Raw genomic sequence first — 13,577 nt, 5'->3', positions numbered from 1 at the left:
GAGATTGCTTGGGTACATTCTGTTTTTATTCTTATATACTGGCCATCTACTTGCTTCAAACACTAACAACATTAGATTTTGCCTTAGCATAGTGGATATATCTACTTTTACATCACACATATGTTCTATAAAAATCTCAGCTTTCTGAGGTATCAGATATAAGGCAATTCCATTACATAATATAGAGTATTCCCCATGGTATATATCTTTTCATCTTTATAATGAGATTATAAATTATAATGTTACTTCAGTATTGGGGTAGAATATAAATGGCTAGTGAATTCTCTGGTTTATTTCTGAAAAGTGAATACAGAGAACAGGGAATTATCTTTAAAACAATTTCTATTTCTGTTCAGTTGAAAATATTAATTATTAATTTTAGTGTGATATTACTCTCAAACTCTATAAAACTGCTTTACTAATGCCACGGTTAAAGATCTCGAGAAGATGAATGGAACAAAATTATAAATTTAATATCCATTATTTTTCTGATTGTATCCTTCACATCTTTATTCCTTACACTGTAAATCAGGGGGTTGACCATGGGAATCACGAGGGTATAAAACAAAGAGGCCACTTTGAATGTGAGCTTTGAATTCTTGGAGTTGGGCACAGAGTACAGAAACAGGATAGTGCCATAGAAGATGGTGATGGTAGCCAGGTGTGAGGCACATGTAGAGAAGGCTTTGTGGCGCCCGCTGGATGATTGCATCTTGAGTATGGTGACAAGGATGAACATATATGACAGGAGGATAATGAGAAGAGTGCTGATGGCATTCACAGTGGAAAGTGAGAACAGAAGTATTTGGTTAAAATGAGTGTCGGAGTAGGAGAGGGCTAGTAGTGAATCGAACTCACAGAAGAAATGATCAATCACGTTGAAACCAACGAAAGATAACTGGACAGCAGAACATGTCATTGTCAAGGAACATGTCAGTCCCCACGCATATGATCCCACTACCAGACTGATGCAGACTTTCTGGGACATGGTTACTGTGTAAAGCAATGGGTTGCAGATGGCCACAAAGCGGTCATAGGCCATAGCCACTAATAGAATGGATTCAGTTACCACAAAGATAGCAAAGAAAAAGTATTGTACTATGCATTCTATAAAGGAAATGGTTCTGTCTCTTGCAACAAGGTTCACCAGCATCTTAGGAGCTATGACAGAGGAGTAACAGAAATCCACAAAGGAAAGATGGCTAAGGAAGAAGTACATGGGGGTGTGTAGCTTGGAGTTAATTTTGATGATGATGATCATGCCAATGTTACCTACCACAGTGATGCTGTAGATGGTGAGAAACACCAAGAAGAGAGGGACTTTCAGTTCTGGGTAATCTGAGAAGCCCAAGAGAGTGAACATGGGCCCACTGTTATTTCCATATGTCAACGACATGGTTTTTCTTCTCCAGAATATGGAGTTTATCCTAAAACTTAATAAAATAGAGAATGAGGGAGGGAGCTGGGAGTATTTTTATTGTATATACAGCCTCACTATGTTATAATTTCTGGATTAAAAAGCAAATTCCTCTTTGAACATACCAATTTTGGTCTGCCAGAGAAACTATAGGTCACACAGTTTAGAAATTCAGAATCATTTTTAGAGCTTTTTAAATACAATTAATGAGTTAAATTGTATGCTGGGAATGCGATTTTTTGCACTTATTCTTGCAAGAACATGGAATTGTATTATCTTCGTCTCCAGTTAATTTTATACCTAATAGAGTAGCCTCTCATTTTCATTGTATATTCATAAATTATTAACCTATATTTTCTTAAACCTCATATTCAAAAACAAAAATTTCAAATGTCTAAACATAATGTATATCATATAATTATACATTTAAATTATATAATAATATAATAAAATATATATATATTTATATATATATAATTATATATATATATATTCTGTGGACATACTTTGTTATTCTACATTGGATCTGAAAAAGATTGTGTATCTTACCCTGGGAAACTACTTTCTAAAAGCAGCCTTAATAATTTATACAGCAAAACTTCCTTATTTTCTCATATATTGCCTAAAGAATAGAAACAGAATAGAATATAAGGAAATTTTACTTTATGGAGCACAGGGAGACAAAGCAGTCTGTAGAGTACTTTCCTAGTGAAACCAGGGACCTGAGCTTTATTCCAATAGCTGGAGTTAAAACAATTGTATGTGATATGAGCTTGTAGCCACTGCACTGGGGAAATGGTCCTATGTAGCTCTGTATGGCTCCTTTGATAGCCATAGTAGCCCTTTTGATCTTCCAAATCAAGGTAGATGGTGGCTGAGAAACATTTCTGAAGTTATCCTGTGGCCTCTACAGACATGTGCACATGTACACACTGGAATGAGAGTGTCAGAAATAGTGTCAAAGACAGAAAGTGACAGAAACATAGACAAGGAGACAGAGAGGTTGAAACATACACACACACACACACACACACACACACACACACACATATACACCAACAATCACAGAATGTGTATTTCTATGCAAGAACAAATCCAGTGATTTGAAAATACAGAGAAATCTATATACCTATATCTAGTGTCCTGGTATTTTGATTCAAAGCTGTTCATTCATTTCTCAAGCACCACATCCCCATTTAGCTTTCTTGTCAAGATATTAACATAATTGTTTTAAAGTAATCATGCTTTCCTTATGAAACAAAGTAGAGACTTTAAACTATCAGATGTAATGAAAATAACATAACTAAAACTAAGATATACTGGAATATACTGTCAAGATAAAACATTAAGCTAATATATAAGGGAATCTCTGATATGCAGAGATATGTTGTATGAAAATATGGGTATATTTCATCATGGTCAATAATGCCATATATCAAAATTACTTATCTTCATATTGAGTTATTTTCCTGATGGAAACTAATATCTACCTGTCTTTTGCAGCCTAAAAGCAAACCTTTTGCAGATCAAGGTGGAACTTCTGTGAGTGGGATGACATACACAATCTTGTATTTATTGCTCCAGTCTTGGAGACACAAACTCTGGAGACTGAATGTTGCTGATCTTTTGAGGCCACAACATAAGCAATTAAAATTAATTACTTTTGTCTGATGTACTAGTTTTAAGATCATCCATATTTTAATGAGGCATAAGTTACATGTTCCATGCAGCATTATATGGCACACAATACTCATATGCAGCATACAATGAAGAGCAAAATAACTGGATTGTATAAAATGCACACATTATCTTTATAATACTGAGAACATACAAGATGCTTTGCAGGAGGTACTAATTATAGTTATTTCTGATGATTTCCATAATTACCCTAGTCTGATAGTTATCATTTACCATTAAATCTTCTATCCAATTCCAAATGTAGCCTGTGTTCATCAAACATCCTTTCTCCAAACTTTCTCCCCTTAACCTGCACAAGCTCTAGGAACATAGAGCCTTTTCCTTCAGTACCCAGATGATTTCATCAAAAGATCTTCCATTCTAACCATATATTTGAAAACAATAGACATTTTACAAATGAATAATAGTCAATTGTGTGCATATACATGTTTTCAAAATCCATCATAGGCTCCACGTTTTGACAAATCATGGACTAATAAAATACATAACTGAATTCAGATTTTTTTTTTCAAATACTAATTCCAGTCTCGTGTGTATAGCTATATATACACCTTACGGAACATGGGGAGACAGAGCAGTCTGTAGAATACTTTACTAGTGAAACCAGGAACTTGAGGTTTATTCCATGACTGAAGTTAAAACAGTTGTACATGATAACATGAGTTTGTAGTCACTGCACTGGGGAGATGGACATATGTAGATCTTTGTGGCTTGTGCTAGCCATCAAAGCTTTTTCTAATATTTCAAAGGTAGATGGTATCTGAGGAACATTTCTGAAGTTATCCTGTATCCTTCGCACACATGTGCACATGCACACACACAGAAATAGAGTAAGACAGAGACAGAATTTTTTTTAATTATATGGTCTTTCTTCATTCCTTCATTATAAAAGTTTATCCATATTTTCAATTATGTCTATATTTTTGTTTTTTTATCAACAAGTATATGAGTACTTTCTGAGGTGAAGAATACTACAAATGAAACTGTATTTACAGATGTTCACAGATGTTACCTGACTACAGGTGAATGTTCCTTATGTTCATGGGTACTTTGAACATTGCCTGGGACAGAAAATATGGCAACCATAAATGAAATCTAAATCCCAAGATACTAATCAAACCATAGCATAGATCTCCTAGGGCCACAATAATATAAAAAAGAATTTAGAAAAATATTTTTTCAGAAATTTTATAAATATATAGAGATGAACAAAAATGCCATAAATGATCTATATTCAACTATAAAATTAAGTACGCCCAGGAAACCCATGGACATAAAATTAAAGTATACTAACATATAAGACACAAAAAACAACAGTAAAAAGGAAGATTGTCAGATGCATTTCTACATGAAATACTAACATTGTAAATTGTTTAATGATATGATTCAAGGAACTAAAATATGAAAAACAAAGCAGACCCAAAATGCATAGAACAAAACATCAGACTGCAAATAACCAAGACAAGTACAAAAACTACACATTTTCAGTGAAAGGTATGCTTTATAAAGAATATATTTCACAAGCCTTTCCAGAGAATAAAAAATACAAAGAAAAAAATAGGTAAAGACAGAGATAACAGAATAGATTTATAACACACAATCGTAAAAATTATTATTAGATAACATTTGTTTAGTTATTTGAGGATTTCATACAGTATATTTTAAACACGTATTATCACTTCAACTACTTCCCCTTCTAAACTTTTTCATTTTTTTCTTTTTGTCCCTTTTATTAAGCATAGTTTCTTTCCCCATACAATATAATCTGAATACAGCTCCATCCCTCTACTCCTCCCAGTACTTCCCTAATCTCTCCCATCTGGATTCACTGCTTTCCTATCTCTCATTAGAAAACAACAGACTTCTAAGAAATATCAACAAAACATAACGAAATGAAATGTACTAAGATAAAAAAACAAAATCATGTTGACATTGGATAAGCCAGGCCAACAGAAGGAAAAGGGCCTCAAGCAAGCACACAAGAATCAGAGACCCACTCATTCACATATTCAGGAGTCCTGTAAAGGTACTAAGCTAAAAGCTGTTTTATATATGCAGGGGACCTAGTGCAGACCCGTGGAGATCCTGTAATTGCTGCTTCAGTCTCTGTGAGTTCATATCAGCTTTACTCAACTGGTTTAGAGGGCCGTGTTCTCCTGGTGTCCTTCATTCCTTCTGTCTCCCCTGCTCTTCCTGCCTCCTCTTCCATGGGGTGCCCTGAGACTGAGGGGAAGGATCTAATGAAGATATCTCTTAGAATAGTGTGTTCCAAGGTCTCTTTCTGTGTGTAATGTCTGGGCCTCTGTATGTGTTCCCATTTGTTACAGGAGGAATCCTCTCTGATGATGGCTGAATAAGGCACCAACCTATGAGTACAACAGAATATATTTAGGAGTCAGTTTATTATTACTGTGGACTACACTTGATTTCCATACCTCCCCTAAAATGCCATTCAGTTCTAGCTATCTCTCCTGCAGTTTCCTTCCTCAATCCATCTCCCCTCCCTCTTCCCACCTGAGCCTGCTGTTCTATTATTCCCTTACCCTACCCTCTCTGCTCCATTCACTCCTAATTATCCTCTCCCAGGGAGAGCCATGTATCTACCTTAGTCCCTTCCTCTATGCCTGTCTTCTCTGGGTGTATGGATCGCAGCTTGGCTATCTCTTATTTAATAGCTAACACCCAGAAGTAAGTGAATACGCAACATATCTATTTCACTGGGTCTGGGTTACCTCACTGGGGTGATTTCTTTATTCTAGTTCCATCAATTTGCAAGAAAGTTTCATGATGTCATTTTTTTAAACAGTTGGGCAATACTCCATATTCTAAATGTACTACTTTTTATTTATCTGTTCTTCTGTTGATGGAAACCTACATCATTTCCAATTTCTGGCTATTGTGAATACAGCAGCAACAAACTTGGTATATTTTGTGTGTATGTTAAAGAGTGATATAGCTGGATCTTGAAGTAGATTGATTACTATTTTTCTGAGGAACTACCATACTGATTTCCATAGTGGCTATACAAGTTTTCACTCCTACCAGCAATGAAGGGATGCTCCACTTGCTCCTTATCCTCATCAACATGAGCTGTCACTTGTGTTATTGATCTTAGCTATTCTGACAGTCATAAGTTGGAATCTCAAAGCAGTTTGACTTGCATTCCCCTGATGTTGAACATTTCTTTAAGTGTTTCTCAGCCATTTGAGTTTCTTCTATTGAGATTTGTTTAGATTTCTACCCTCCTTTTTAATTGATTATTTGTTTTTGTGCTGTCCAATTTTTTGAGTTCATTGTATATTTTGGATATTAGTCTTCTATTTCCTGTAGATTGATAAAATCATTTCCCACTCAGTAGGTTGCTACTTTGCCTAATGATGGTATCTTTAGCCTTATAGAAGCTTTTCAGTTTCATGAAGCCCCATTTATTAGTTATTAATCTTAGTGCCTGCATTAACAGTGTTCTGTTCAGAATATCTCCTCCGGTGCCAATGAGTTCAAGGCTTTTCCCCACTTTCTCTTCTATCAGGTTTCATGTATCTGGTTCTATGTTTAGGCATTTGATCTATTTGGAGTTGAGTTCTGTGCAGGGTAATAAGTATGGCTCTATTTGGATTCTTCTATATTAAGTCATCTAGTTTGACAAACACCATTTGTTGAAGATGCTGTCTTCGTCTCCAGTGTATATTTCTGGCTTCTTTCTCAAAAATAAAGTGTCTATAGGTGTGTGGATTTATGTCTGGGACTTCAATTTGATTACATTGAACAACATGTCTATTTTTATGCCAATACCCTGCTGTTTTTATTAGTGTAACTTTGTAGTACAACTTGAGATCAGGAATGATGAGATCTCCTGGGTTTTTTGTGTTTCCATATGAAGCTGAGAATTGTCCTTTCAAGAATTGTAAAGAGCTGTGTTAGAATTTTATAGGGGATTGCATTGAATCTGAAGATAGCTTTGGGTAGGTGAAAATATGCAAACATGGGTTAACTAAATAACTTAATCTTGAACAATCAAGGAGCCAACCAATAAATCAAGGAAACAAGGTATTCTTGAAGTATCTGAAAAGTAAGGATTACAAGCACTGATTTTGGGATACTGCAATAGTACTAAGATAGTCATTTGTCACAGGAAGGCCAATATCAGAGGCAAAAGATATCACATGAACAATAGTTAACTACAGCTTCAGGAATTAGAATTGAAACACAAAGCACATCTGGAGATGGAGAGGTGGTTTTATAATTAAGAGCACTCACATGGTAGCTAACAAGCATCTGTTACCCATTGACTGGAGGATATAACACCATTTTCTGGTTCTTTGGGTACTGTAGACATGTGATACACAGATATATATGAAGGCAAAATGACTATAAACATAATTATAAATCCATCAATAGTAAAGAAAAATATATACTCCAATATTAGTAGAATAAGAGAAAATTTAAAAATCTAAAAACTAAACAAAAACAAAACACTAAAGATTGAGCAGATGTTTTCCCTAAAAGTTAAATAAATTGTGATATCAAACATTATAATCTCTGATTTGCTAAAGTTACATCATATTACTTCATTAATTTCCACTGCCTATTTCAAGATCTCAAGAGAAAGGGACTAGATTGTCCCAAAGGCTTGTGCCCCCAAGGCTGTAACTTCTAATATAATAATGTAAATCTCTCAGACAAAAGACATTCTACAGTTTTTTACAGGTTGAAGATTGAAAGAAAAGACTTTTTTCTTTCTTCTTCCTTTCTTCCTTTCTTTCCTTTTCTTTTCAGACAGCATGACAATTTTGGAGGAAAGAACCCAGCCCTTGCTGTTTCCCTGGGTTTTGGAGCTTGTGTCAATAATGAAGAAGTGGAGAGCAGTCTTTCTGCAGACATTTTAAAGGGCTCATCTAAATTCCTCAGCACAGGTAAAGAAGGACAGATGGGGTGCAGGGATAGAAGAGAATGGAAAATATGAGAAATGTTAGTCTTCTAGGTTCTGTAAGTGGGTGGAATCAGTGAGATGATAAGATTTATAATTATTTTTAATGAATCACGAGAGAAAAAGCGGGTTGTAAAAAGGTTGAGTGGGAAGGGTAGTAAAACACTTGTGGCTTGGAAGTGGACAGGGACACGGGGACTAGAAAAGTATAATCAGGACAGACAGAGTGATGAGAAGAAGAAAGGAGGAAGAGCCACACAAAGTGTGATGGAAAATGTCACGAGGAAAGCCATTCATGTTAATTAAAGAAACAAATCAAAGTGCAACAGTCTATGCTAGAGAAAAATATCAAAAATACTAATTTCCTTTAGAATTATGACCTCTTGGAGCAAAGAAACAAGCAAATAACATGAGAAAAGATAATAAGGAAGATTTGTGTACAAGGTAATAACAGGACTGTTCTCCTGGATCCACTGTACTCTGTGCAATTCATGCTTACAGGAATTGCAATACTTTGCAAAATGAAACATTATGAATAAGTGAATGTGACAGCTAGAGTCCCTTGCTTAATAATAGAATGTCTTAAGAGGTTGTATGTCATATCTCAATTTCATGAATATAAGAGCACAGAGGACATATGAGTGAATTACTTTTGTAAGTATTTTGACATTATTACCAACAGATTATCTGAAATTATACCATGGTCTATATAACAAAGAGATTATTACCAGAAGGTACAGAGATACAAATTCTAGGTAAGGAAGTATTTGGTACTTGACCTCCAAGGAAATAATAAAATATAGTATTTTTGTTATTAATTACAAATTTATATTTATAGGAAATCCCTGTAGAATGTAATATTAGTTAGTTAGTTAATTAGTTAGTTTGTTGTTTTTTTATTTCATTCTCAGATAATTGAGGGACAGAATGACCATATTAAGTGTCTTGAATGGAGAATCAGAAAATGAAAAAAGGCAAACAAACAGATAGACTGGCCTAGAAATGTAAAGTTTCCGTCAGTCTTCATGAGAGCTTACTCTTTGATGAGCGAATCCCCTTGCATTCAGTTTTCTTGTGCCTTTTCTTGGTGAAGGTGTTAAAAATATCTACTTTCCACCACAAATGCTCCATTTTCCACAGTTGTACCCCAAGAGTACTTACCAATATTCAACAAGATGATTACTAAGAGGAAATAATTCATCATCTGGGCCTAGAACATAATCGGTCTGATGTTCAGGAAGTGTATATGTGGCTAGGTGTGTGGAGATCAGAGGTGTAGATATGAGGATGGAGGCAGGGCTCTATCTGTATGCTAGTGAGAAAGTCACATTTCTCTGCCTTGAATGCTAACGAATACTATAAAGCAGTAAAATACAACTTCTCTTTGCTATGTTTTTATTATTCTGTCAATGTGGAATGATTAATAAAAAGAATTGTCTGAATTACAGGGCATATTAACAGAAAAAATAATTATTATGCATCTGGTTTTGAAATGTACCGGGTCACAGGGTAAGGAAAAAAGTGAAATAAGATCAAAACAAAGAAGCACAGCACGAATTGTTAGGACTGTGTAAAGGTATAATAAAAATATAGTTCAAAATTTTCTGTAATACTGAGTATCAGTTTAAGATAATATATCATTATATTAACATCAGTCTTATCACTTAGGAACTTATAGTATTCAATGAAGAAAAAATAACTAATTTAAAATAAGTATAATAAATCTCACTCTATAATCAGAAATATAAAAAGGCAAGAGTTTGCATTTTAACTCAATGTGTCTTTAAGAAGAAACTTTAAATATGGTATTTCCATTAGTTTGTGCCCTGGTCCTTCTTTAAAAGTCCCAGTAGTCTATCTAAGACAGCCGGCACACAGATGCTGAAACGTATACTTTACCTCACTCACCACGGTTTAGAGGTGAGTGTTTCACAGGTAACCTCTTTCTATTAATTTTTCTCATTTTCAGAACTGATCATACTCTTACAAACCAATGATGTTGCTATCAGAAAGAAACAATAGTGGGGCCATTTTCACCCTCTTGGGCTTCTCAGATTATCCAGAACTGAAAGTCCCTCTCTTCTTGGTGTTTCTCACCATCTACAGCATCACTGTGGTAGGCAATATCGGCATGATCCTCATCATCAGAATCAACCCCAAACTGCACACCCCCATGTACTTCTTCCTCAGCCACCTCTCCTTTGTGGATTTCTGCTATTCTTCCATCATTGCTCCCAAGATGCTGGTGGACCTTGTTGCAAGAGACAGAACCATTTCATTTGTAGAATGCATAGTACAATACTTTTTATTTTGTATCTTTGTGGTAACTGAAGCCTTTTTATTAGTGGTTATGGCCTATGACCGCTTTGTGGCTATCTGCAGCCCCCTGCTTTATACTGTAGTTATGTCCCAGAAACTCTGTGTCACACTGGTGGTGGGTTCCTATGCATGGGGTCTTACATGTTCCCTGACACTGACAGGTTCTATTGTGCAATTATCTTTTTCTGGTGTCAATAGAATTGATCATTTCTTCTGTGAATTCTCTTCAGTGCTAGCCCTTTCTTCCTCTGATACTCACATCAGTCAATTACTGTTGTTCATTTTTGCCACTTTTAATGCTGTCAGCACACTCCTCCTCATCCTTTTGTCTTATCTATTCATTGTTGTTACTGTCCTCAAGATGCATTCAGCCAGTGGGCGTCGTAAGGCTTTCTCCACCTGTGCATCCCACCTGACAGCCATCACCATCTTCCACGGCACCATTTTATTTCTTTTTTGTGTGCCCAACTCTAATAACACCAGGCTCACAGTCAAAGTGGGCTCTGTGTTTTATACAGTGGTGATCCCCATGCTGAACCCCTTGATCTACAGTCTTAGAAATAAGGATGTCCAAGACACAGTCACCAAAATAATGACCATGATACCACATGTTAAGAATGTTAGACACAATTAAAATTTTCAGACATTTGGAGTCAAGTAATTTCTCATGGGACTTCACATTATTTTGTGGTCTTTCATGAATATATGAACTGTTATCATATATCGTCTTAAACATGCTTTTAGAAATAGTTGAGTTAATATTATGCATGGCTAAATTAATGGGTTTGGTATGGAAAAACCAAATCTACTTCTTTTAGCTTCTGAAAAAGGTTAAAGGTATTTTAACATTTCATTCCAAAATGGATCATGTTAAATAGTTTTAAATATAATTATTTAGATTACACGATAATGTGTGTGTCATCTAAAAATACTTGTATAATCTAATAAATATCATTCTATCTTCTATTCTTGTCAGATGTTTAGGACACAGGAGCATCTTAAAAAAGAGAATGTTTTCATTCTCACATAAAATAGAAATCATTGTGAATATGAGAAATAGCACTTGCCTTCAATAATGCGGTCATCTATAGTATGGAAAGGATGAATGTGACTATTGCATGATACAGAAAATAATATCTTTGATAGAGATTTTTAAAGAAATGAATGTAGTAATTGATCAAAGGGTGATAGGAGGATGTTTTCACAAAAATATGTATAATTACAAATTTAGTTCATGAAAAAGAATATATATATTTTGCATATAACTTTCATTGAGGGATGGATTTTACTCAGAAGAAAAGAAAGTTATAACATCAGGCATATAAGAATATTGTTACTGTATCAATAATCAGAAATTGTTTTGAGAGCTAATATGACCTTATTGATGTGCGATTATGTGTGTGTGCATGTACTCAGCAATAATAGTTATTTAAATAACATATTCTCAGTATATTTTAATGGATATCAAGAGAGACTCAACCAAAATTTAAAACTAATTTATTGTATTAAAGAAATCTGACATTCCATATCAGGCCTTATGTAGTCCTGTCCACCTTTTCTTTTATACTGATATTGTTACAAGATGCAGGAAACAGAAATCAGATGTCTTCTCAAGATTATACAAGCAGCAATAATTGACTGCTTAGGAGAAGGGATCCTGTGACTGACCAAGCTTGCTACAATTCATGCAGAGAGCAAATGTCTAGATTCCCATCTTCCATGGTACCATTTTTCTTCTCTCTTATGTGCCTGACTCTTAAGAACTTCAGGTTCACAATCAAAGTGGGCTCTGAATTTTACACACGGTTGATCCCATCTGAAACCCCCATATCTAGAGAGACTCCAGTGATGCTTCTTTATGTGCAGGAGAGCTTTACAGTGACATGGGTGGCTCTGAGTTCATTCCTCAACCAATGCCCTCTCAATAACCTCAATAAATTCAATAAATGAGTTGAGTGATGTAATTACTTTTGTCTGCCCTTAGTGCCTTCTCTTAGATGAATATGTATTTACTCACCTTTTCCAGCAAATGAAATGAAAAGCAATATAGGTTTATTTCTATCATATGTGGAGTAAAGATGGTCATATTATAGTTATACAAAAAAATCTATCAAGGTGTCTTCCTGCTTTATAATTGCTAATAATTCAGTAAACCACCAAAGAGATGAGTTTCACAGTATCATTTATATATAACTTTTCTGTATTCTTACTTGCTTTGGAAATAGCGGGGAGATCAGAACATGTTTGAGGACAGCCTGCTCTACATAGAGAGTTCACAGTAAACATGAGATGCAGATCAATATCTTGTATTAACTATCTCATCAACCAGATAAACAATCCAGAAACTCAAAACAGAAGGAAGAAAACAAAAAGTAATCCAATCAGAATAAAAAGATAACGTTAAAAAAAAGAGGAAAAGGAAACTCCGCCCAGTAGTATTCTTAACCGCCATAGATTCAATTTACTTTTTTAAAAGTTGAACATAGATTCTTCTCTCATACAATACATCCTGACAACAGTTTCCCTATATCAACTTCTCTCAGCCTCCCACAATACCTAGGCAAATATCCAAAGAACTTAATCCTACTATAGAGATACTTGCACATGAATGTTTATTGCTGCACTGCTCTCATCAAAAGCAAAAGTCAGTGTAGATGTCAACCAACTGAGGACTACATACAAGGCATATGGCACATACAGAGAATTAAATTTAATTCTTCATAAAGAATGGAATTCTATTCCTTGTAGAAAGATGGATAGAACTGAAGATCATGTTAATAAAATAAATCAGACTCATAAATGAAAACATTGGATTTTTTTTCTCATATGCAAGTCCTGGATTTCAGTATTTATATTTGTGCATATATATTGGCTTCTATTTCATGACTCTATAAAGAGGCAATATAATAGGATAAAGCAATCTTACTTAAGTATGCAGGGAGGCAGGGCTAGAATCAAACGAGGATAATAGAATACATACTACATAAACGTAAAAGAAGGGGCATTGCAGAGAAGGACGGAACCAGTGTATGTAGACCATAGTACACAAAAGAAGGTTAAAGAAATGAAATTAGTAGAGAAAACATAGTTTTGAAAAAAATAACATAACAAAACCAACTACTTTGTATGCTAAATAACAGACACTAGAATGAAATATACAAATAGCTTATGAAATGGCCACAAAAAAAGACACAAATGTCTTTTTTTGTGATGTGA

General features: G+C 34.8%; 2 protein-coding genes across 2 annotated transcripts; one reads left to right on the top strand and one right to left on the bottom strand.

Annotated features, from left to right (window-relative positions):
- Positions 1-412: 412 nt before the first annotated feature.
- LOC114687814 (olfactory receptor 5D18-like) lies at positions 413-1,412 on the bottom strand. Its single transcript, XM_028862445.1, has one exon. It carries the CDS (start codon positions 1,394-1,396, stop codon positions 431-433), a length of 966 nt encoding a protein of 321 aa, XP_028718278.1. The 5' UTR covers positions 1,397-1,412; the 3' UTR covers positions 413-430.
- An 8,626-nt stretch (positions 1,413-10,038) lies between these two features.
- On the top strand, positions 10,039-10,995 carry LOC114687813 (olfactory receptor 5D18-like). The gene has a single exon (XM_028862443.1). The coding sequence runs from the start codon at positions 10,039-10,041 to the stop codon at positions 10,993-10,995; it is 957 nt and encodes a 318-aa protein (XP_028718276.1).
- Positions 10,996-13,577: the final 2,582 nt, after the last annotated feature.

Source organism: Peromyscus leucopus, chromosome 4 (genome assembly GCF_004664715.2).
Source record: "Peromyscus leucopus breed LL Stock chromosome 4, UCI_PerLeu_2.1, whole genome shotgun sequence".
Taxonomy (NCBI): Eukaryota; Metazoa; Chordata; class Mammalia; order Rodentia; family Cricetidae; genus Peromyscus; species Peromyscus leucopus.
The sequence above is the reverse complement of the archived record's forward strand: the minus strand, read 5'-3'. Positions and strand labels throughout refer to the sequence as shown.